This window comes from Chrysochloris asiatica, unplaced genomic scaffold (genome assembly GCF_000296735.1).
Source record: "Chrysochloris asiatica unplaced genomic scaffold, ChrAsi1.0 scaffold00046, whole genome shotgun sequence".
Taxonomy (NCBI): Eukaryota; Metazoa; Chordata; class Mammalia; order Afrosoricida; family Chrysochloridae; genus Chrysochloris; species Chrysochloris asiatica.
In genome coordinates this window covers 14,484,269-14,510,103 of record NW_006408564.1, presented here as the reverse complement: position 1 = coordinate 14,510,103, position 25,835 = coordinate 14,484,269, and the positions used below count along the sequence as shown (strand labels likewise).

Sequence of the window (25,835 nt, the reverse complement as noted above, 5' to 3'; positions counted from 1 at the left end):
TGCATATAAACTGACTCTTGCTGCCTGCTATCTCCTAGTCTTTATCATTATACCATGAGCTTCAAAAGGCAAGGTCCCTGTTTGCCTGACTCAGCACCTCGCTCAGAGCCTGGCCCCAAACAGGCAAACCCATAAATGTATGCAGTGAATAAATGAATAACAATCACTTATTGAAAAAGCTAAGGTTGCTACCTCTTTCGATTCATTTACTCTATTACCTGGGTGGAGTCCAGTGAGTTATTCTGAAGCACGCAGATTTTATCCAAGTAAAGACAAAACATGTTATGTTCAAAGAATAAATTAGGGAGTGAGACACACATACAAACCCGCACACTGGAAGAAATCGGGCACATACGTATGTAGTTGCAGGTACAGAGAGATCCTTGGTAGAGGAATAGCAGCTCAGCTGAGGGTAAGCACCACTTACCTGGATTAACAGTGATAAATTTGCTATCCTCGGAAACTCGGTCCCCTCGGGACACAGGCTTTTTAGACGGTGTTCCGGGTCTCCTGGGATCACTCCCTGCGGAATGTTCCTCTGTGACTGTGGGCGGCACTTGGGTGGAAGTGGCTGAGTCCAGGATGAGGCCTGGGCGGGCACCCCTCGCTGCGTCCTGCCGGTCTGTGGGGCCCGCCGTGTGGTTCGGCGCGTGCCCAGCTATAGTCTGATGCCCCCCATCCTCTGCAGTTCTGTTGGGGGAGGAGGGCATGGGGGTGGGCTCCGTCCCGTTTTGCTCCTCAGCAGCAGCGGCGCGCGTCACCCCATTCTTCTCCTTCTTCTCTGAGTCCTTCTCCCCCTCCTCCTCGTGTTCTCGTTCTCCATCCTCGCTCTCACTTTTCTCATCCTTCTCTCCTTCTTCGGTGCCCTCACTGTCCTTGGTTGGTGCCGAGTCTCCATCTGGCCCTGGGGATGCCAAGGCCTCTGTTGTAGCGAGAACGGGCCGCACGGCCTGTTTGTTGGCCGAGGCGGCCGTCGGGAGGCGCGTGGGCCACACTGTGCTGGGGAAGGAAGGGATACCCCCGCCGCTGAAGCCCAGGCCGGCGAGGAGCGTGCTGGTGACCACCGAGGCCACTGTTGCCTGGCTGCCGCTGGAAGAAGGACCCATCCCAGTTGCCATGGAAACAAAGGAGAAGGGGATGCCGGAGGATGTCCAGGTGGAGGACCCCGAACTGATGGGGGCCATGTCAGCAGATGAAGCAGGAGAAGCTGTGGGCTTGAGAGGGTTCCCCGGGAAGGTTGAGGGAAGGCAGAAAGGAAAACAAAGCAGAGAGGTGTCAGTAATTAGGATTGGAAACGAGGGCCCGGTTACCACCCTCTCTAATGGCTTCATTCATCCATCATTGGGGGTTTTCCAAAGATGGTATGGAAGAGTACATGCAGGGTCCAGGGATGACCAGGTTTTACAATTTCTTTCAAAACATGAAAAATGTGAACTAGCCTATTAAAATCAACTTTTCACTGACAATGCTCAGGATGAGGTGAAGTAGCAAAAGAAAAGCAAGTAAACAGCTTACAGACAAAGAACACAGAACTAGTAAATTGGCAACACTGGATGACCATCACCTCTTGGAGCGCTATTGAAAAGTTAGGCAGGAGTTCCCAGTTAACGTAAATCACTGGGCACCTGTAGAGAATACACAGCCTAGGTCTGGGAAGGGCCTGGGAGAATCCAGTCCAACTCTGCTATCTTAAAGTTTGGAAAGAGATGGGCAGAGAGGAGTGACGAGCTCAGTGAGAGGAGCCCCACTCTTGACCTCCAGCATTGGGCACTGCATGTCCAGTCCTGTGTCTCCACACTGGACATGAGCTCTAGCTTTCAAGTCTCTGGGTTCATCTACGGCAAAATCTATGTCCGTGTGTATGATGACCATTGCAACAATCACAAAAGCACCACCACTTAACAGTGCCAACTATAGTGAAACCTGTGAGAGTTGCAACTCAGTGGAACTGTTCCGGTCTTGCAAGTTTGATATGCTAGTTATGACTTTGATGAGGGGTAGTCTTAGCAGCTTTCTACTGCTCCATTTAGTGGAAAATATGTGAGTTTCCCTTCTCTGACACATCTCCAACTTACAAAGGTCCTGACTCTCACTGGTCTCACTGTGTTCTGGGACATTCCACACTGGCCTGCAGGCAAGAATGACCATAACTGCCATTTTGTCAGTGACGGTACAAAGGTGTAGGCTGCCCACAGCGACACTCCTTCCACCACACTAAACTCCGGCTCAGTTGTGGGGTTTTATTCACATATGGCATTTTAGGGAAACAAGGAGTATTTCTCTGAGTCATTTGCTTAATTTTACTTCTTATAAGCTATTGTATAGAATCCTAGAGGTTATCCCATCATACATACAATTCAAAACAATAATGCAAACAACTTAAGTCTCATAATTTTATAATCTTGAGTTACTTTGAGAACTTTTTGGTGTAAAGATGACGTTAACAAATACGGCTTTTCAAGTTGGTTTGCATTAAATGCCAGCAAAATGCCACATGTCAATCAAATGTCACATCTGAAGCATTCAGATTCCGAGAAGTGAGATGTTCTGGGCTTGATTTGATAACCCCTTGCTTACTATATGGGTGAGACTGGGCACATTATTTTCACTCACTGAGCCTCAGTGCCCTCAACTGTAAAAAGGGGTTAACAGTAACAGCGACCCTGTGAACTGCTGAAAAGAATAAATAAAATAATCCATGCCTAAAGTCCAGAAAGTACTCTGCAAATCTAGACTATTGCTGTTACTACCACTACTGTGATTATGGTGATCAACTATACTAGGAACCAGGAGACTTGGATATTAATTCAGTCTCCAGAGATTTGCCAATCCACATAACTTTGGTTAAGTGACAACCTCTCATTTGAGCATATATGAACTGAGGGTTACAGAACAGATTAATCCCTTTGACCTCCTGCAACAAATGATTCTACTGATAATAATTGAAAACCTGGGAATCTCTGTTGTTCTCCAGCTTGCTTTTATGAATTAGTGAATACAGTATTAGAGTCTGTTTTTAACCGCTTCTCATTGAGCAGTTTGACAGCATCATACTGCCACCTTGTGGCGACAATCTCAAAAGCATGCAAATTAACAATTAGCCGTGATGAAGCAATTACAAATTTCTACTTACCACTCCTGTTTTAACAATTCTGGTCCCTTGGAATATTCGAGTGGTATTAGCTGAGAAACAAAGAAATGACATTGTAAACTAGTAATTGAAAACAAAACATACCAAACTGGCTATCTCAGAGAACAGTGCAATATAAACTAAAAACCTGCTTTCTGGGTTTTTCACAGCAGTGAAAATTTAGCAAAACATGCTAATTACCAAAACAAGTACCACTTGTACTAACTATGGTTTTTACCTAAGCCAGAAAAGGCAACAGACATAATTATTTTCTTTGTTAAATGGAACTCACCACCAACATTGGAAACAGCAGCTTTCATCTAAAAACCTACATTTTCTGTTTATCTGGAAAAATCACAGTATCTGCCAATACTGGGGTCTCCTTTCCGCAGGGCCATACCGGGTTTGGGGCCCAGTGTCTGCCGCCCCCTTCAGGCAGAACACCTTCTCACACTCTCACAGAGCTTCGCTCTCTTGAATCTATTTTCTGCCTGGCCTCTAGGGGCTGTGAATTTGCATAATTGAAAAGCGAACCTGGGCGAAAACAATGTGGGGAATAGACACATCTAGAAGTCTATACAACCATTTAGATTCTAGGTTAAATAAGGGAGTAGGATCAGACAGCTCTCTCGCGGGACTAAATATAGCCTTCCACGAGAACTGAGTTACTAGGGATCGATACTTCACTGTCTCAGACAGGTGTGCACAACTCCTCCCTGTTACAAGAGGAAAAAAGCTCCCTGGAGACCGGCTTTATCGGCCTTTTAAAAAGGGCTGTAATTCAGGCCAACAATCTAAACCGCCTCTCCATCAGCGGGCCTGCGTTTCATTAATTAATCTTGGGCAACCTCTACCTGGGTCAGTTACAGCCGTGGTTAGTAGGCGGCTTGCCTGGAGCCTTTCCAATTGGGAGTGTGCGTGTACACTGGGGACCTAGCCCCTCAGGGGTGGGGACATGCCATCTGTGTGCTTCCTGCTCCATCGTGAACGGAGGCAACACTTTTCACAGACTGAACTCATAGGTATCAGGGGGCTTCTAAAAGTTCGTGGGTAAATGTAATTAAATGAACAGACAATGGAATTTCCCCACGAACTTTCTGAGACCCTCTCTTATTTTTAGAAGGTCTCTAGTTGTAGCTCTCTCAGAATACCTTGTAACTGTGTTGACAAGCCCACCACTTGTCATTTCATGTTGTTAAGTGCCTTGGAGTCAGTTCCTACTCATAGCGACCTTGTGTATGGTTTCTGAGGAGAGGCTGGTGGGTTTGAAAGGCTGACCTGTGGTTAGCAACCCAGTGCTTATCCTACAGTGCGCTGCCATTTGATACATAAATACGAATGTGCATATATAGAAACATAAAAATTAAAAAAAAATATATATATATATATTGACAGCTGTACTGGAAAACAATATAATTGGTTTCCTTTCCTATGTACACGACTTATTTAACCATTGCAAAATGGAATTCCTTTGTTTCCTGTTGAAATCCTGTGTTTTCTGTAATGATAGCTATTTTGAATGAAATGAAAAGCATTTTCTTTTTTTTTTAGGCAATAAGGATTTTGATATAATTGTTGTTGTTAAGTGATGTTGAGTCATTTCTGACTCATAGTGACCCTGGTGAGTTTGAACCGTCTGCCTCAGTGGGACACATATCTACTGAAGGGTCTTTGGTGCTGGGGTTGCAGAGATGAGACTCCTTTTTTTCAGATTCATACTGTTACATAGCTCTCTACCAAGTGGCAGCACACACCAATAGTGGGACAAGAGTTTCCCAATGAACCCATGGAGTTGATTCTGACATTGACATTCTAGAACAAAGAGCTGCGGCTACTGGATTTCTAAGGTTGTAATCTTAACGGATCGGACATTGTTTTGTTCTGCTGTGCATGGGGTCGCTATGAGTCGGTTCCGACTCGATGGCACCTGACAACAATCTTTATGGAAGCCGACCACCAACTTTTCCTCCCTTGGAGCCACTGGTGGATTTGAACAGTTAACCTTTTAGTTGGCAGTCGAGCACTTAACTGCTGCACTACAGGACTTCTTGGAAAACTGTAGGTAGGCACTGCATATCCCATGGGTCACAAAAAGTTTTAAACCATTCAATTTTCTCACAACAGAAAAAAACACGTACTGGCTTCTGCATCTGCCAAATAGGTCTGTGGCACAACTGAAAAGCTCAGAAATCCTCATTTTCTATGACTGTTGAGAACTGCACTGAATATGCTATTTTTTTTTACCCTTTGGTTAAAGACTTGGGTATGTGGGTATTATTTGCTCTTTGGGCTTTCAAATCAGAATACTGGACTCTGTTTGTTGTTGTTAAGTGCCGTGGAGTCGGTTCCGACCCATAGCGACCCTGTACCGGGTACAGGGTTTCCGAGGCTGTAAATCTTTACGGGAGCAGAACGCCTCATCTTTCTCCCGCAGAGCGGCTGGTAGTTTCGAACCGCTGACCTTAAGGTTCGCAGCCCGATTCGTAACCACTACGCTACCAGAGCTCCTTAGTACTCGTGTAATGGATCACTGGCAAGGAACCTCTCTGAACTTCATTTCCCCGTATGTCAAATGATACCTGTAAGACAAGCTCCTGTAAGGTGAGGTTCAGAGAAAAACTTTGTATGAAAAACCTCTATAACTGTGAGTCAGTCATCCTACAAACAGTGTTTGTTATTGTCATATTGGTTTTGTGATACTTGCCATAATAAGGTAAACAATATTTATTGTTGTATTTTATGCAGAGCTGTAACATTATAGGAGTCCTGGTTTGGCACTGCGGGTTCATGTGCTTGCAGTCCAGCAAGTTTAATTTGAACTGTAGGGTTGGTGGTTCAAACTCACCAGCCACTCCTCGGAAACCGTATACAGGGGTCGCTATGAGTTGGAACAGACTTGATAGCACTTAACAACAATATAACACTACAGTATCGGTCACATTATCTTGTATATAATATTGCTGTTGTTGTATAGGGTTTTCGAGGCTGCAAATCTTTGCGGGTGCAGTGAGCCTCATCTTTCTCCTGGGGAGCAGATGGTGAGTTTGAACTGCCAACCTTGTGGTAATACGGAATTTGATACAATTAGTAGGACACATATGTCCTGAGGAGGTCTCTGGTACTGGGGTTGATGGGATGAGGCCTATTTCTTCAGCTCACACTACAGTGCCACTGTTGTTGTTGTTGTTGTTATGTGCCGTGCAATGGAGTCGGTTCTGACTCATAGCGACCCTGTACAGGGTTTCCGAGATTGTAAATCTTTATGGGAGCAGAAAGCCTCATCTTTCTCCCAGCACTCCCAAATGCAATATGCATATTTATATATTTTCTGTCATTTCTTCATGATCCCAAACAAGATGGAAATTTTATCACGGAGAAACCAAATGATCCTGAACAAGTTTCCATGAAATTCTCTAAGTTTTTGGGAGAGTTGGTTTTTGTTTTGCTTTAAACTTGTCTTAACAGTTGATCCATTTTGGAAGTTGGCCTCTAACTGTTCATAAGTGTCTGCACAGTTCACGAGAAGTTCAGCTAGCCCACCTGGATTAGAGTTAGTTTGGGTGCTACCTGCTGAAAGCTGAAAGGAAGACACTGGAGCCATTCTGGCAATGGGTGAAGGTTCCACTTCCCCTTTTTTCAACACCCAGAGATGATACAAATCACTTAAACATGGAAACCCATCTCGGAACAGAGACAGTCTTAAACAAAGGAGACATACCCATTCTCAACAAGTCACTGGGATCAGACAGTTAACATTTTTCATTGTTTGAATTTACAGCTGACAAAACCTTTTTGAATTACTTTATATTACAAACATTTAATTTTCCAAAGCCCATGCACATGCCAGGGAGCTCGGGGGCCTATTAATCTGGAAAGGCAGTTCTGCAGATTGCAGCTCCTGGTCAGAACATATGGGAGACCTAATCATGGCTTATGTTTGCAAAGTTCCAGGGCCCCAAATCCCAGCAGGTACCAACTTGGGTCCTTGTCTCTCTCCGGCTATGGTGCAGAGACCCAGCCTAGACCTGTTGCCCCTCCTCAGTGCGGGCGAGAGGTATATATATATATGTTCAGGGTAGCTAGTCACAGTGAATGTGATTTATGTATGAAAAAATGCAGCTATGCTAATTTCAACTAGTTTAAATGGAAGGATGAGATGAACATTAGCAAAGAATATTTATATACTCAATGCAGAATTGGAAAGTTACAAGGGCTCCGTAGGGAGGTGGGGGGATCTAGGCTGCACAGTTTCTTACTCTTGGTTCATCACACATTGATGGTTCTATTAATCCTAACACTGAGGAGATGTTTATACTCAGGGCCAGGCAGCATCCCATGCAAACCTACAAGGACTGTAAGAGTTCGATCATGAATGCCACCATTTTTCAGATGGTTACTGTTTCTTTTCGGCTTAGAAAACTGTAGCTTAGATAAATTAAGGAATGTTCTCAGCTTTCTACTAAAATGCAGCCAGGACTCAAATGCATTCAGAGTTTAGGTTTTAATTGTTTCTTTTCTAGCTGCCGACCTGGAGCTCTATTTGGAAAGCAAGGCGTTAGAACATTTAACAACCTTGGATCCCACAAACTTACCAGGAAGGGATCTGTCCTGTCCTTCTACCATGCCAGGAAGGTCAGGGTATAGGGCGTCTCCTTTTCTTGTTGTTGTTATGTGCCGTGGAGTCGGCACCGACTCATAGGGACCCTGTACAGGGTTTCCGAGGCTGTAAATCCTTGTGGGAGCAGAACGCCTCATCTTTCTTCCGCGGAACAGCTGGTAGTTTCAAACTGCTGACCTTGAGGTTCGCAGCCCAACTCGTAACCACTAAGCTACCAGAGCTCCCTTTCTTAGAAATTCCCAAATTCCAAGCTCTCGCCACCTCCTTTCTTTTCTTTCTCTCTCTTTTAATTTTCCTCTTGACCCAAGTTAAAATGAGAAAAATCAGAGCCCAGGTTTTAACTTGTAACCTTTAATATGGCCAGCTTGTTAAAATGCACATTCCTAGGCTGCACCAGTAGAGACTCTGATTCAGTTGGTCTGGGAGGGGCCCAGGAATGTGCTTTTCTCTCCTGTTACCCTGTGATGCTGAAGCTGCTAGCCCTCTAAGGTTCTTAGCTAATCTGCTGTTATCAATCTGATCCAGTAAGGATAAACCTTACAAAAGCACAATGCTCAAGGCTGACGACATTCCTTACTAGTTAAGCTATAAACTATTGTTTGATTGTAAGAAGACTTCAGGAGATGTGTTTGATTAAAAGTTTAAAGATTATCTCCAGGGCAGTAGTTCCAGAGGTTCATCCAGTCTCCAAGGTTCCTGAAACTCTAGAGTCCATGAAAATTAAATTCTGTTCTACATTTCCCCCTCTTTTGGTGAGAATGCTATAGAATCTTTGATGAAAACATTCAGTAAAGATTGTCAGAGAGCACACAACTTCTAGCTGCACGGCAAAGAAGGCAGATGTTCTTGGAGACAATTGACCACCATCACACTTTCTCATTCCTCTACTCTCTATCTTCCCTGTCGTTTGAGGTGACATTTTGTTATGCCTTGGATTACTGCTTGCAAGTTTTGAGACCCATAGCATGTCCGCCTGTTTTTGTAAATAAGGTTTTATTGGAATCAGCCAGGGTTAAGATGCTGATGCTGTTGTGTGCCGTGGAGTCAGTTCCAACCCATAGCGACCCTGTACAGGGTTTCCAAGGCTGTGAATCTTTACGGGAGCAGAAAGCCTCATCTTTCTCCTGCGGAACAACTGTAGTTTCCAACTGCTGACCTTGTGGTTTGCAGCTCGATTCGTAACCTCTATCCTACCAGGATTAAGGTGGGATGAGTAAAATTTAAATAAAGACAGGATGGATTCTGTCTTTATTTAAAATTCAGATATTTTAATCACCATGATTTTTGTTGGGTGTGGCATCGATTTTACTTCAAATTTTTTAATTATAAGTTACACCTTGATCACTGAGTTTCATGGCATTCCTTACATTTTGAACCCAGGGCAAAAGCCTATTACAACTTTTGACCAGTCCACCAATCAGCAGGAAGATATCTCTATATTTCAGGAGGCTCAAGGAATCTGTGAGCAGTGTCTGTTTGTGTGTTTTGAAAGCTAGAAGGGTAAGCTTTATTTGTTTGGGGCGCCTGTCCTGGGAAGAAGAGCTGAGTATTATTGTTAATCCAGGGAAGTTATTCAACACAACTGGTAGGGGATTTTATAATCTGACTCAGTGTTAGATAATGGATAGTGATAGGTATAAATACTTGGTTTTGCACAACTGGAAAAAAAAAATTACAACACTTCACTGTATGAAACCTTCAACCTCAAAGACAAGACTAAATGACTGATACTTTGCGGAGGTAGCTGAGAATGCTATGCTAATTTTTGGTTTCTTTTCTTTTGCACAGCACCTTAATAACAACAAAAGACACGCACCAAGGGGGAGCGGTTTAGGGCTGCCCCCTGCTGGAAGGGAGGAGAATCAGCCTTACCTTGAAAGAGCATCGTCTGGCTGAAGTCACTGCGCATGTCGTTTCGGCACACTGCTTGGACGCGGAACAGGTAAAGGCTATCAGGTGAGACATGGCTAATGGTGGCTTTCTGCAGGTGAAGAAAGCAAAGGCAGTGTTATGGATTGAAGTGTGTTCCCTCCAACAGATGGGCTGGTATCCTAAACTATACACTGTGGATGTAATCCCGGTTTGGGAAAAGCATTTTCTTTATGCTAATGAAGCTCTATCAGTGAAGGTGTGTCCTAAACTTTATCACTCTGGAGTGACACAGAAGCAGAGACCAACCAAAACCCACTTGCTGTCAAGTCGATTCCATCACATGGCGACCCTAAAAGTCACTGCACCACACAGTTTCCATGGCTGTGACCTTTACAGAGACACAATGCCCCATCTTTCTCCTAGGACACAGACACTAGACTCCACAAACGAGTGTTTAAATACTACCTAGAGATCAACAGGAAACCCAGGAATACTGATGGTGCTAGAGAAGCTGAGACAAGAATTTCTCCCCAGGAACCAACAGAGAGAGAGAGAGCCTCCCCTACAGCCAGCAGCCTGCATTGTGCTTTAAAGCCCTACACTTCTGGTCATATTTGTACAGCAGTGTTAAAAGACCAAGACGGTTCTGAAGACATCCTAAAGCCAAACTGGGGGCCACACAGTGCTTCCCCATGGAGCAAACCTTACTCTCAAATGAACGCGGGTTTAGGACTAATCTGACCTGGTCACCTGTCTTCCATATGGAGAGGTGCCGGAAAAGAAACACAACAAACACATGCTTGAACACGTGGTGAATGAATGTGTCTTCAGTCCTCTTTATACTCGGGACTTCTGCCATGACTACTAGACCTTATAAATTGTAATTATTGATCCCAGATGGACTCTGGGATTATGAAGTGTATTGAATTTCTAGAGCTGTGCAGCATTTCACATCTCAACAACAGCACCTCATGTGTCTGCTTCTTTGCTGTCGAAAGGCCCTGTAGTATCTTGAAACTATCACTTTTTTTTCCAAATAATTCGGTTTCCCTCAGGTTGACCCTGACTCATGGTGACCCCATGTGGGTCAGAGCAGAACTGGGGTAATCCTGTTTGTGACCGTTCAGAAGCAGAGCACCAGGACTGTCTACACCAAGGTCCACCTGGGTGGGTTTAAATTGCCACCCTCTAGGTTAAGTAGTCAAGCATTTAATCTTTGTGCCACTTGGGGTCTCACCTTGCTGCATTAGACCATGGGCAATAGGGGCATGATATTAGAGAGAGCGCCAGGCTAGAGGTCAGGTGACCCAAGTTGCAACCTTCCCATGCCACGTACATGCTGTGTGTTCCTGAACCAGTTGCTCTCTGTATTTCTACCTCTGCTACCTTCAACTGTAAAGTGGGGGGCAGATAGCTCCCTCACAGTGTCTTTGTGAGAACTATCTAGCATTGGATACATACCATTAGAGCTTGTTCAGACATAGACCAAGCAACACATAGAGTGTGCCTCAGGGTCAACCTCATCCGTCAAGAAACTTCAACAAGTTTGTGAAAACAAGACATTTCCTTTGAATTATTATTTTCCCATAAACTTTTTGAAGATCCTCCTGCTTTTATTAATAATCTTATTGGAAAACAGCCACACATTCAATTATACATTGTTCATGGCTGCTTACAAAGGCTGAGTTAAGTCACTATGGCAGAGAAGAATCAGGCTGGTAAACTTGAAAATATTTCCTCCCTTGTCCTTACTAGGAAAAGTCTGCCAATGACTGGTCACATGTCATCAACCTAGCCCAGTTCCCCCCTCTCCAAAGCTGTATTCCAGAAGGCTTTTTAAAATAAAAAAAATGGAAAATCCCTAACAATAGTCAGCACTTGCTTTCTGAAGACACTAATAACAAAAGGCAGCTGATTTTCAGTCTCTTCCTAATTGATTAAATGTCTCATCAGGGAAACGTGTGTTCTGGACAACGTTCGAAAAAACAACGCTGTGAGCTTAACCTCTGAGTGGGTTTACCGATGGAGCTCCTGAGACCTCTTGAACTATGGAGGAAGTAGGTCAGGTAAATGATGTCACCTTGTGGGGACTGCAATCAATGACATGAAGCAAAATGTGTATGAAGTGTTAAGTGGAAAACTGTAAACGTTCACCCAATTCACAAGAGAAAGTTAAAAAAAAAACAAAGAAGACAGAAAGATAGCAAACCTGTGAATTGGTATTAAGAAGTTTCTGTGGCCACATCTGCTCCTGCTGCCTAGAACCTGGCCTCCTGGTGAGGCCACAGCGCAGGGTCACCTGATTCAACTTGAAGCCTCACTGCTTTGGAAAAGAGAGGTGATGATACCTACCCCACAGGGTCAGAGGGATGTGGCCGAGAGGCGCATCCTGTAAGACGCAGCACCAACAGAAAGGATTACGTTTCAGTTTCTGGGCCACAATACACGTAAGTTAGAGAAGAGCTCTGTTGCCACTAAGTCAGCGCTCTTGACTCCTTTAGGAATGAAGAGAATTAATTTTGTATGTCCCCAAAGAAAATAACCACCACTAGAAATTCTTATAAAAAGGAACTTGCTGTCAAAGCATGTTTTCCCTTTACATCTCGTGCGTTCTCCAAAGTGAATTCATGCCTCATTCTCGAAACCTCTGACCCCATCCTTCTGCGAGGAGCAAAATCTTTGCTTCATCTATGCAAGGATTTATTAGAATTCACTTCCAGCCCCTATCTATTCATCTTCACATGTTTAATTATTTTCCACTTAGAACAAGAGACCACGTAAGCGCCCAGATAGTTCCTGCTGATTAATGCAAGCCATCTCGACTTCAGAAAGAGAAAATCCCTCATGGACTCCCAGTTGTGACAAGAGAATAGGTTAAAATACATCATAACCTTGGGTGCCTTTTCAGTACATATCGCTCTGATTTCACGAAGCTCATCGTTCCCTAATGTGACCCAGATAAAAATGTCTAGTGGGGAAATTGAAAATATAAATGGAAATGAAGTAAAAGAATCTTCATCTAAAAGAATAGGGCAAGTATTATTCTGTAACGGATTGAATAGGCCCTGAGGCTCCGTATTAGGAGGAGGGGGATGTACTCATCATTAACAATCCCACTTGGTGCAACTGCATTTTTCATGGCCATATACAATTACGGTTTTCATTATTCCAAAGTCTTCCTTTGATTAACAGTAAATGCAAAGCTTTCAAACCCAAATGTGTCACTTTGAATTTTTCTGTAAAGACTTAAAGTGCTTGTCGGAGGGTCCAGGTTTATCGACTAAGACGACAGCTTCTATGAACCTCTGTTCTAAGGGATCTTTAAGAGTCTTGGTCTCCTTGGGCGCTGGCCAGGAAACATACCTGCCAATCTTAAGAAGTTGACTTGGGCAGCATAGCTCAAAGTGAGGTCAGATGGTATAGTGTCTGAGAGTCTGGGAGCACATTTTACATGCTCCCAAGGGCTGGTGGGTAAAAGAAGTGTGTGAGGCAGATCAGGTGTGACGAAGGGGAGTTGTGGGGACAGTGGTAGTGACAGGAGTGGGAGCAGGAATACTAATAACAGTAGCTAATACTTATATAGTACTGACTACGTGCCAGGACCTGTTTGTTGTACGTTAGAGTAACTCATTCAGTCTTTGTGATAACCCTATCAGATGGACGGGGTTAATGGAGGCATTCTGTTTGCTAATAGTAAAAGGATAAGCATGCAGTCCATTTTGCAGACAACAATGAGCCTACAAAAGTTGCACAGCTGGGAAGTGCAGGACCAGGCGGGGCCACACACAGTTGCAGTCTACCTGTTGTTCACGTGTGTAAGCCCAGCGCTGACTGTACCACAGCCTGGGGGGCAGCACCCACTGCCCGCAGCTCTGAGGGGTTCAGCTGAGGCAGAACCTCCTAACTTGGGGGCAGGAAGGTTTTACCAGGTCTTTGTCGCTGTCCTTGGTAAACGTCTTCTCCTTTTCGTCCTCGTTCTTGGTCCAGCTGTAGGAGACCATGTAGTTCATGATGGGCGGGTGGTAGATGGTCTCCGGTTGGCTCCAGGACACCTGCAGCGCTGTCTGGTTCAGGGGCTGTACCTTCATGTGGATGGGCGGGGAGCTGCACACTGAAGAGACACAAAAAGCCGACCTCAGAGGGCTTCCGCCACAGCACACCACTCAGGACTCGGACTTCCTGCTTAAAAAGGCCAGCCTGCTCAGAAAGGTGACAGAGAGAAGAAGGCCTCCTCGCCCCTGACCTGGTTCCACACGCCACCGACACCTGCCATCTCTCTTGTCTGTCTGTCTATCTGTCTCTTTCTCTCTCCACACACACACACTCTAACATAGAACATACATCACACAGGCTCACATATTCACACACAACACACAGACTCACATTTACACACCACACACATAACATTCTCGAAATAAACACACTTACATGCAACACATACACATACAACAGACTCACAATGAACACACTTATACAACACATAACACACTTATACAACACACTCACAACACATAACACACAACACACTCATACAACACTCAAGTACAACCCACACATACTCGAACTAAACACACTTACATGCATATATTCATACAACACACTCATACAATACACTTAGTCTTACACAAGATACATAAAACATACAAAAAGGCTCACAACACTCATATAACATAATCACATACAACACACTCAAACAAGATAACACTCATACAAGACACGCACATATAATACACACATACAACACACAACACACATAACACTCATACAACACACAACATACTCAAACACGACACTCGCAAACAACATTCATACAAGACCCATACAACACATACTCGTACAACACACACATACAACACAGTCACATACAACACACATACAACACTCATATGCACCACACACTCATATGACACACACATGCATCACACTCACAATGCACCCATGCAACACATAAAAAACACAACACACAACACACACAGCACTCACATATAACACACTCGTATACATCACACACTCCCACACAACACACACGTGTCTATGCTAAGTCATTGAAGGCAGGTTGTTGACATCAAGACACCACACCCCAGGTCCTGCATCTTGCAGAAACCAGGTTATTCTCCCATATAACCTTAACTCTAGGTCATACACAAGAAAACAAAACATTAATATTTTGATCTTAACTTCCTCAGATGTCCCAATCACTGTTCCCGGCTGCTTGGCGATCACAAATTGCATTTAGCTGGTATTAACAGAGGAATCAATTAGAAACTACCAGCTGTTCCTCGGGAGAAAGATGAGGCTTTCTGTTCCCGTAAAGATTTACAGCCTAGGAAACCCTGTACAGGGTCGCTGTGAGTTGGAACAGACTCCACGGCACATAACAACAACAACAACAACAACAACAACAACAGAGGAATCTAGAACAAGATGAAATTTCTGGGAGAATCCAGGCCATCTGACTTGTGGAATGTGCCAAATCTTACTGTTAACGGATCAGAGTGTGGATAAATAGAATTAAAAATGAGATTTTAAATACTTCTAAAAAAAAATACACAAAAAAAGGATGTTTTTCTCGAGGCCAGCTGTACCTGTGCAATTATCCTAATATGAGTACAAAGAAAACTCAGTCAAATTCATCTTTTGATTCCTTGCAACTTGCACCTAAAATTAACGAATGCTGAGCCTACCTACTGAAGTGCTGAGAACAACATCAAGCCAGCCATCGACAAGCACATTTCAGAGCTCCATGTGGGGTCTCTCTCTGGAATGTCCTCCCTCCAATAACCCTGGGTCTCTGCCTCCAGACAATTTTGAGTTTCTTATTCTTAGTAATACTGACTTTGGGGAGTACTCACTAGATGCCAGCTGTGACAACCAAATATGTTTCCAGACATTGTTGAATGTCCCCTGGTGGTCAAAAATGTCTCTGGTTGAGAACCACTGGTCTAAAGGAGGGTGGAGGTGATCAGAGATGGAGAACCACATATGTGGAATCGATATTCCATGGCAGGACAGGCTGGAGGGAGGGAAGAGGCAGAGGCAAGGTGCCCTGTATTCCCCAGTACATTATGGGTGGAGGTAACCCTGCCTATGTGAGACTAGGAAGACTCTCTGAGCAAGTGACAGAAGATGAATGGGCAGTAACCACGTGAAAGTGCAGGGAAGAAGGAAGTGTGGGCAAAGGGACCATGGGCCAGAGAAAGCCATCAAGGCTGGGTCAAGTCACAAAGAGCAAGTGACAGGTCTCTTGGACCAAACTACAATCTGGGTTTTATCCTACAAGCACTGGGAAGTAGGTGCTTTATGGAGACGCCTTGAGATGCTGAGTGTAGAAGGGAAGTTAGGAGGCTTCTGTAGAGACTGGGGCTGGGGGTAGGGCAGTGGATATAAGACTCAGCAGGGTCTAGACATAATATTTGTTGTTGTTGTTGTGAAGCGCCATCGAGTCAGTTCTGACCCATAGTGACCCTGTATAGGATTTCTGAAGAACAGCTGGTGAGCTTGAACTGCCGACCTTGCAGTTCAAACAGCTTTGTAGCCTGGCACATTAACGCACAGCGCCACACCAGAACTCCAGACCTAATATTTAGGAGGTCAATATTTAGGTGAATTGTAGGATAATGTACTGGACTGAAAGGTCGTTTGAATCGTAAGGTCAATGGTTCAAATTCACCAGCAGCTCCTTGGAAACACTATGAGGGTTGCTATGAGTCAGAACCGACAAACAACAAAAGCTAACAAGTTCAGCTGCTAACCAAAAGGGTGGAGGTTTATGCTTGGTACCTAACAGGTATGCATCACATGATGTCACGATACATTCTGTGAAATACGATGTTATGTCATTTGCACGTTATACAAACACCATATATTACGTACAGGAAAAGGGGCACACAGGATGGGCACCAGTCAGGCTGCCGTGATGCTAAGGTACTTTGTAAAAACGTCCTGCGTGGTCACTGCCTGACCCCTGAAAGCCACACCCATGAAGCACAGCTATCCTCTGACAAACGTGGGGTACCATGAGTCAATGCCAACTCAGACACAATGGATGGACTGGTGATGATGCACTGGATGTGGAGACTGTGAATTGGGTGGAAGGATGGTGATGTTTGTGCAGGTTCTGAGGGAGACAGATGGGGAGGAAGACAGACTAGTTCTGTCCCCTGGAACCCTAGCTACATGCCAAGGAGCCTACCCTGGGCACCAAGCCAAGAGCCCTAACCCCAGGGCAGCCCTGGGGAGCAGAGCGATTCTTTTGCTGGAGAAGTCTGGGTTTGACTTCAAGGACCAGGCAGCTGGAGAGAAGAGGAGATTGGTTTTGACAGCAAGGCATCCTTTTGCTCTTCAACTGCCAGACCATGATTCAGTCAGAGATTCACTTTGTATGACTGAGACAGGAAGGAAGGGATAAATTAATGAGGCATTCCCACTGCCCTACAGAACCCCGGGAGGCATCACAGTGCCTGCTGCACAATGCCACCAGAGGAGGGACATCAAACAAAGAGCCAGACACAGATAGAGGAAGAAATGACACGACCAGGCCACTAGGTGGCGACAAGATACTACTTAAGTGCTAAATAGTTTCTCAAGCGCTTGAGAACAGTAGAAATATAAGAGGTAGAAATATAAGCTGAGAACAGTAGAAATATAAGAGGTAGGAAAAAAAAACATAGGGAAAAGCTCTACCCAGCCCCTTCTTTCCAAATATTAATAAAGTACAGGCAGGGGGGTGGGTGGTGTGGGGTGGAGGGTTATGTAGTTGGGAAGCTTTTCAGTTACTCATATTTCCTGGCTTGTACATCTTTCTCACCTCCAGCCATGTTCTTACTTACCTCCCTATTTTGAAGCCATGAATGTCCTGCTCCTATTAATGGTGGGCTGCACAAAGATGCAGGTAGCTCTACCAGTTACATCACCCACATGCAGACGCAACCATTCTTCTTATTTATTTTACAAAATTAAAATAGCTGGGTTTTTCTTTGCTGACTAAGATGATTTATGTAACTGTGTTTAAAAAGAAACTCAAGCATTCCAAAACAAGTAAGAAGAAAGTTAAAAACAAGTAGAAAATCATTTAAAATTCCAGTACCCAGATACAACCATCGTGAACTTTCTGCGGATCCAATTTCTCTTTACACTCATATAAAGTGCCTCTAGTGGTGGTGGGTAGCGTAGTGGTTACGAATCGGGCTGCGGACCTTAAGGCCATCAGTTCGAAACTACCAGCTGTTCCGCGGGAGAAAGATGAGGCTTTCTGCTCCCATAAAGATTTACAGCCTTAGAAACACTGTACAGGGTCGCTATGGGTCGGAACTGACTCGACGGCACTTAACCACAACAAGTGGTGGTGGTTATGTGCCGTGGAGTCGGTCCCAACTCATAGTGACCCTGAACAGGGTTTCCAAAGCTGTAAATTTTTAAGGGAGCAGAAAGTCTCATCTTTCTCTTGCGTAACAGCTGGTAGTTTCAAACTGCTGCCTTAAAGAGAGCAGCCCAGTTCCTAACCCCTACGCTACCAAAAGTGCATCCATTTCATGCTAATCATCTTGTCACCTGACAGTTCCCATTCATATCACTAGTAGAAACCCTGCTTTGTGCATTCACAACATACACCTGGCAGTAATGAACAATGAAGTACAAGGCAAGAGTAATGCTGGTTGTGATGGTTAAGGGTGTGTGTTCACTTTGGCTGGACCACAGTTCTCAGTGACTTGCCAGTTATAGAGTAACCTAATTTGGCAGTTATACAATGATGTACACCCATCTGCCAATTAGTGATCTGACCTGGTCATCCTCTATTTTTACATAATGCCAATTTTCATACAACAGCCTGGTCTTTAAAACTAAACCAAGTTGGTAACTGAGGAATGGATATATATATGTACAATCTGATGAAAATGGGATATGATTATGGTATTAGGACTAGATTTATGGCTACGAATGCTTCTTATACTAAAAGTCATGGGTATATTTCTTATTTGGGGAGTCCTGGTGTGCTGGACCACAAGGTCAGTTTAAACCGCAAGGTCAGTGGTTCAAACTCACCAGTCAAACCTTAGAAACCCTGTACAGGGTCACTATGAGCTTGAACTGACTGGAAAGCACTTAACAACAACAATGCTTTTTACTCAAAAAGCCATGGATATATTTCTCATACATAAACAGAGTTTGGTATCATTGTTTTGAATGAAGGTACAGAATTCTACTGTCTCTATCTACTAGAAAAGATTGAGCAAGCACACAGAGGAGACAATATGTGATCTTCTCAAACAAGACCATGGGACCAGGAAGGGAATTCTGCAATGCTGGGTACCCACACATCAATGAATGTTCCAGACTTAGCCATAGAACAGTGCCAGGCCTGAGACTTGGTAGCTGAGGTGCCTTTCTAGTACACAGCCCCCTAACCCCACACCATGAGGGGCCTCACTGTGTTGAGTGGGCCAGATTTGAAGGACACATGTGACTAGTACTAGGAGACTCTCGAATAGGGGTCAGCGAGCTTTTCTGGTAAAGGGACTGAAACGAACAATTGGCTGGCTTGGTAGGCCATATGGTCCCTGCAGCTACAGCCAGTACAGCAGTCTACCTTATCTGCAGGGGATGTGTTCCAAGACAACTAGTGAATGCTAAAACCCATGGACCCCATATACAAGGGGCTTCAAAATGTTTGTGAAAAAAATGGAACTGAAAGATAACAGAATTTTCCCATCAAGTGTCTGAAGCCCCCTAGCATACTCTGTTTTTTATCCTACACACACAAGACATATAGCGTCAGCCCATCAGATGTTGACAGGGTGTGGTACAGCTGCTTACTCAGCTGTGCTTTCTAGGTTCCCGCCCAGCGTAGGAGGAAGCCAGCTTTAGGACGGGATTTCGTCAGGCTACTCAGAATGGCAAGCAATTGAAATATTTTCTGACCATGGTTTTACCATGGGTAAATTAAGCTGCAGGTTAGTGAGGACTATTGTCTTGGTGTGGCGCTGTAGGATCAAGCTGGACCACAAGGTTGGTTTGAATACAAGGTCAGCGGTTCAAACTCACCAGCTGCAAGTTGGAAACCCTATACAGAGTTGCTGAGTCAGAATTGACTCTATGGCACTTAACAACAACAAATGATTTGGTGTAGCACTGTAGGATCAGCACTGTACTGCAAACCCTAAGGCCAGCAGTTCAAATCCACCAATTGTCCTAGTGTGGCACTGCAGGATAATGCACTGAACCACAAGGTTGGTTTGAATCACAAAGTTGACAGTTTAAACTCACCAGCTGTTCCTGGGAAATCCTATACAGGTTCTCTATAAGTCGGAACCAACTCGACAGCATTTAACAACAACAAATAGTACATAAATTAGTATTGTGATCAAACCAGTCACCAGTGAGCAGACTTTGACTCAGGGCCACCTTGTGTTTCAGAGCAGAATGTGCCCCACAGGGTTTTCCATGGCTGTTGGTTTGTTTTTTTTTGGAACTAGATCACAAGCCCTTTCTTCTGAAGAGCCTCTGGGTGGACTGGAATCATCAACCCTTCCTTTGGTTGATGGTTGATGAGCACATTGGCCATTTTCATCACCCAGGTTTTCTGATAAAGCTTTCTTTTAGCCACACTGAAATAAATGAAGTCAATTTTATCTAACTTTCATGTAGCATGAAATATTCTTTTGATTTTTGTTTTTTGGACTGCTTAAAATTTTAAAAATCATTCTTAGCTTACAGCTGTACAAAACTGGTGATGGGTGGGGTCTGGCCTGAGGACCAGTGGTTTTGCTAATCCGAAACATAGGAGATAGGAGGCCAAACCTTTATTTGAAATGAATTAATCAAATATATTCCTTAGTTATAAATTCTGTCCCTTAACACAACCTGACAGGCCCGCTACCCTCAGAGCTTAGATTCTCCCTAGCACTCGTCACTACTTGGGTGGGTGTTAATGATTCCCGGCTTACTAACGCTCAGCTCCACTAGAATGCAAGCTCCATGAGGCTGGCTCCTTCTCTGTCTCGTTCACTACATTATTCCCGTCGGCACATAACTGACCAGTTGCAATCAAGGTGACCCCCAACTCATGGCAACCCATATGTGTCAGCGGAGAACTGTGCCTCCAATTATATTCAATGGCTGTTCCTTTGGAAGTAGATTGCCAAGGGGCCTCAGGGTACAATCAAAATGTCAACATTCTGGTTAACATTCAGGTGCACTAAACATTTGCAGCATCCACAGACTCCAACATAGTGAGTACTGAATCCCTACTTGCTATGAATGGCATATTGGTTGGATGTCCATATTGGTTGGATGTCTATACTGGTGGGATAATACACTAGACCACAAGGTTGGGTTGAATCACAAGGTCAGCGGTTCTAATTCACCAGCCACCTCTTGGAAACTCTATATAGGATCGCTATGACTCGAACCCAACTCAACACTTAACAAAAACAGGTCCTATGTGATGTGACCCCTGTTGAGGCCTCCAATTTCATCTGTTTTCCTTCCTTCCTCACATACTCACCTCTGGCCAGCCCTGCCCTATCTCCTGAGAGCTATCTATGCTTAAACACCTCACTTCCCCTTGAAGACCTCATGCTGAGGGTCTTCCCTGTCCTCCCCAACCCACATGCTCTCTCCTTACAGTGCTCACACACCTACTTACTCTTCACCTGGGCTGGAAACACCCTCCAGGGCAAGGACCAACCTCTTTATCTCTAGAGTCCTTGCCAGGGGCTCAAATTCCATTGACTAAACAAAGTATTCTGCCCATTAGCCAGGGCCATGGATGAAATTCCCATCTGTGAAACCCATGCCCCACAGCCCATTCCTTGCATGTGCTTGCCTGGGAAAAAATGATGCAGATACCACCAGGGCCACAGGCACAGTGTGAATCCAATTTCCCGTGGAGTCACTTTCTGAAGCCTCAAGTTTGAGTAAGCACCCTGTCTCCAACTTTTCCTATGGAAATGTGTATTTAAAAATCTGGATTTCTGGCTTCTCATGAAGAAGCGCAATATTAAGTGAATTGGGCCTGTATGGTAGTGGACAAATGAAGTGGCAGACCAGCGCCCCCTTCAGGCTGGGTGTGTGTCATGTTGGCCACAATCCCCACCATTCCCTATTGCATCTATCCAATCCATCTCAGTAACAGTGGTCCCCAAGGGCATGTGGGTTTCCTTCCGGGCTAAAACCAACACCAGGAGCAGCATGAGGCACACAGTAGGTGCTCAAGATTTGGCAGTTCCCTTTCCCAACAATAGCTATTAGAAACTACAGACAACACAAGGAGTCTTCCAGGCATGATACATCTCTTTTCACAACATGGAACACTTTGAGCCACGTGGGAGTCACCACACCCAGCTGTCTACATAAATATTCCCTGACATCACATTTTCCTTTCTTAGAGGCCTAATGGTGTTCCCACTGACTGCTTTTCATGGGAAATGGGGTGATGCTTATTGCTATCTCTGAGAATTCCAGCTTGTCCTCTGAAGTATCTTAATTATGCCCCTGACTTTGTTACTATAATGGAGCAGTTTCTCAGAGAGCACCAGGGTCCTTGGAATTGAAAAGGACGTATTCTCTACGGTGCCACACGGACATGGGAGGGCTCCCCACCCCACCCTCACCTCCTCATGCCAGGCGTTAGATAAACTAACATGACAGACTCTGAAAGTCTAAGTCACTTTCAAATGCCTTCAACTATTTGGAGTTGAAGGCCTGCCCCTGGTTCCTGAGGCCAAATATGGTTCAGGACTTAAAAAGGGACACCACAACTCAAACAAAGCTTCCCCAAGCCTGTCAGTCGTGGTGAAGCGGCTGCCCGGGGGTAGTTTCAAGTTGTGGCGTCACCGACCACATGGGGCTGCTGCAACAGAAGTATCACCAATAGGCAGTTTAATGGACAGAACTCTATTATCTCACAGTTCCGGAGGCTAGATGTTCAAAGCCAGGCCACAGCTGTAAGGGAAAGCTTTCTCTCAGTTGGCTCTGGGGCAAGTCCTTTTCTCAGCTTTTCCAGCCCCCCACTAGAGGGCCTCAGTTCCTTGGGGGTCACCATATATATGGCATCCATCTTTCTCCCAATTCTTGATTGCTTCTATCTGTGTCTAATCTGCTTTTTTTTAAATATCTCAAAAGCCATCAGGTTTAAGATATACCCTACACTGACATGCCTCATAAACATACAAACAAAAATAAACAAAAAACTCTTCCAAAAACAGGATTGCATCCACTGGGATGTTAGTGTTCTTAGGTGCCAAGGAGTCAAATCAAACTCATAGTGACGCTATGTGACAGAGTGAAAATACCCCAACAGGGTGTGGCACTGTAGGATAAGCACTGGACCACAAATGTCGTTTGAATATCAAGGCTGGCAGTTCAAACTCACCAGCCACTCCTTGGAAACCTTATACAGGATAGCTGTTGAGTCAGAACAAACTCAATTACATGTAACAACAACAACCATTAACCACAAGGTCAGTGGTTCAAACCTATTAGCTGCTCCTGGGGAACCCAATCTATGAGGTGGAAACAATGAGATGGAAACAACTGGATGGCATTTAACAACAACAACAATCTTTGTAGGGTGGATCCCTCAGGGTACGATGGGTAAGCACTTGTATGCTAGCTGAAAGGTTGGTGGTTCATATCCACCAGACACTCCACAGTTGAAAGGTGAGACACTATACTTCCATAAAGATTTCAACCTGAGAAACCCTATGGGGCAGTTCTACTCCATCCTAGAGGGTTGCTATTGGTCAGAATTAACTCCATAGCAATGGGTCCAGTTTTTTGGGTTTTAATTCGTACAAAAGTATATTATTGTCAGGCGTTTCTCCTGTGGACCCACTGGTGGGTTCAAATCATCAACTTTTCAGTTAGCACATGAGCGCATCATTACTGTGCCACCAGGATTTCCTTCTACAGGTATAAGGGTTAAGATTCTAACACATATTTTGGAAAGACACATTTCAATCCATAACACGTGGTATCAGAGGGACCAGCTTGGCTTAAGCTGGCCAAGGACCCCAGGGAAGACTCCTTCTCCTGGGGGACCTGTCTGGCAGGGAACGACAACAAAAGAAACAACTCCTTTTAAAAGTGCCAACCTTTGAAAAGCAGAGGGGACTATTCAAGCAGAACAGAGCCACGAGCCCTGCCTCCATAGGCTTAAACGCTTGTCATTTCTGCATCGCCCCAGCTCAGCTCAAGAACCCTCGAATATGGAGTCCTTCAGGGGAAATTTCCAAAGAAACGGCTTCGGGGAAGGATTTCTCTGTTTGAAGGACTGTATCAAAGCGGTCTGGATAAACACAAAATTCCCCAAAGCTGAATACGTAGGACTTCAAACCTGGAATATCTTGGTGCTGCTGGTGTCAAACCCACCCTTCTCTGCAAGAGTTCACAAAAGGCATCAATCGGGTGCAGGAACTGAGAAGGAAGAAATCAAAGACCTCAAACCCAGTGTGCTATGGATTTACAACTCCGAGCAATATCGAGCTGGAGCTGCCAGCTGCCAAGCATATGCCGACGGTAGTCTCCCAGCATTCAACTCAGATAATCCAGGTAACCTCTCTGAGAAAACCAGTTGCTGTTGAACTGATTACAACTCATGGCATCCCATGTATGTCATAGCAGGACTGTGCTCTCCAAGGAGTGATTTTTCAAATGCAGATAGCCAGGCTTGCCTTCTGAAATGCCCCAGGGTAGATCTGAACTCTCCACCTTTTGGTTTGCAGCAGAGTGATTAAACCTTTGCCCTATACAGGGACTGCTAGATACCCTGAGAGAGAGGTTCCATTGTTCCCTCCCTGAAAGATGAGGGTATTCGGATCCAAAGACGCTGAGTCACCGGACCCAGAAGGAATCAGAGCTGAAACCTGGTTTTTCTGATTTGAACCAGAGGGACACATTGTGACTGCCATGTGTGCTCTATCCATGTTCACCCCCTCATCCGTTTTTCTATCTACAAAATGGTAATAAAGATGTCAGAAGAAAATTCAAAGTGCTTAATTAAAGGTGAAAACCGACCCAGGCAGATGCTAGGCATTACTCTCTTGGCCTCCTGTGCGTGGCTGGGGGCTCACAATCCTTTGCACAAAAGGCTTCCTTCTTGCTCCTTCCCTCCCTTTGCCTTCTGAGGTCTCCTCTGTTCTCAATGACAAATGAGAGTTCTGGGGTCTCTTGACAATTTTCAGAACGAGCAGCCTCCAACTCCTTTGAGGCTCTCAAAATCTGGCTGCAGCCCAAACACCAATCTTCCTCCTTCAACAGAAATGCTTACTAACCTAATGGTCCCTCAGCCCTAAAGGGATGCTGGGGAGAGCTGTGTTGGTGCCAGGGTGCCACTCCGAGTGGATAGATCAACCACAATGAGCATTCCTCAGTGAGTTAGCACATTTCACAAATGATGCCATCGAATCCTCCCCTTCATACTGGAGGCCACTGGCTCCCTCCTTATCCCCATTTGAGAGATAAGGAGACTGAGACTCAAGAGGGTCATTCATTCACTTCCTCACTCTGTGCTGGACATACCTGCTCTGTCATCATGGCTAAAGGTGGTGTAAAACCCTTCAGGATAAATGGGTGAAATGCACAAATGCCAGACATACAGTAAGAGTACAATGTTGTTGTTAAATGCTGGTGAGTCAGTTCTGACTTGTAGCAACCTTTCATAGGGTTTCCAAGGAGAGGCTGGTGAGCTTGAACAGCCAGGCTTGTTATTCAAACTGACCTTGTAGTCCAGTGTGTACCCTATAGTACTACCCGAGGACTCCTATAAGGAGGGGTTATTGCAAGGAGCCTTGGGAGTGTAATGTTTAAGCACTCAGCTGCTCACAAAAGCATGGTGGTTTGGACCCATTCACAAGCTTCATGGGAGAAAACCCTGGTGATGTGCTTCTGTAAAGTCCCAAGCAATAAAACTGTGTGGGGCAGGGCTATTCTGTCACATAGGGCTGTTATGAGTGGGAATCAATTCAATGGCACCCAATAATAACAAACAATTAAAAAGTCTTTATTAAGTGCCTACTCTGACAAACGTACTTTATCAGGAACTAGGGGTAAAGTTGGTGCATAAATTTGAATAATAATGGTATTAACTGGGCTTCCCTATAGGCGCATGGATATTATCCTATCACTTACAGCATTGTACCTCATGACTGATCTGGATATGTTCTTTTTGACGATGAATGCAACACCATTCCTTTTCAATTTGTCATTCCCTGCATA

General features: G+C 44.6%; 1 protein-coding gene across 2 annotated transcripts in view; it reads right to left on the bottom strand.

Moving 5' to 3' along the window:
* The window catches only part of PTPRG (protein tyrosine phosphatase, receptor type, G), a 1,006,925-nt gene that overhangs the window by 127,686 nt on the left and 853,404 nt on the right, over positions 1-25,835 (bottom strand). For both annotated transcript variants that reach the window (XM_006862095.1, XM_006862096.1), the window contains exons 9-12: positions 13,547-13,731; positions 9,621-9,729; positions 3,134-3,183; positions 428-1,214 (exon numbers count right to left, since the gene is read on the bottom strand). In XM_006862095.1, coding sequence (XP_006862157.1) covers positions 428-1,214; positions 3,134-3,183; positions 9,621-9,729; positions 13,547-13,731 — 1,131 coding nt within the window. The remainder of the gene's footprint in view (positions 1-427; positions 1,215-3,133; positions 3,184-9,620; positions 9,730-13,546; positions 13,732-25,835) is intronic.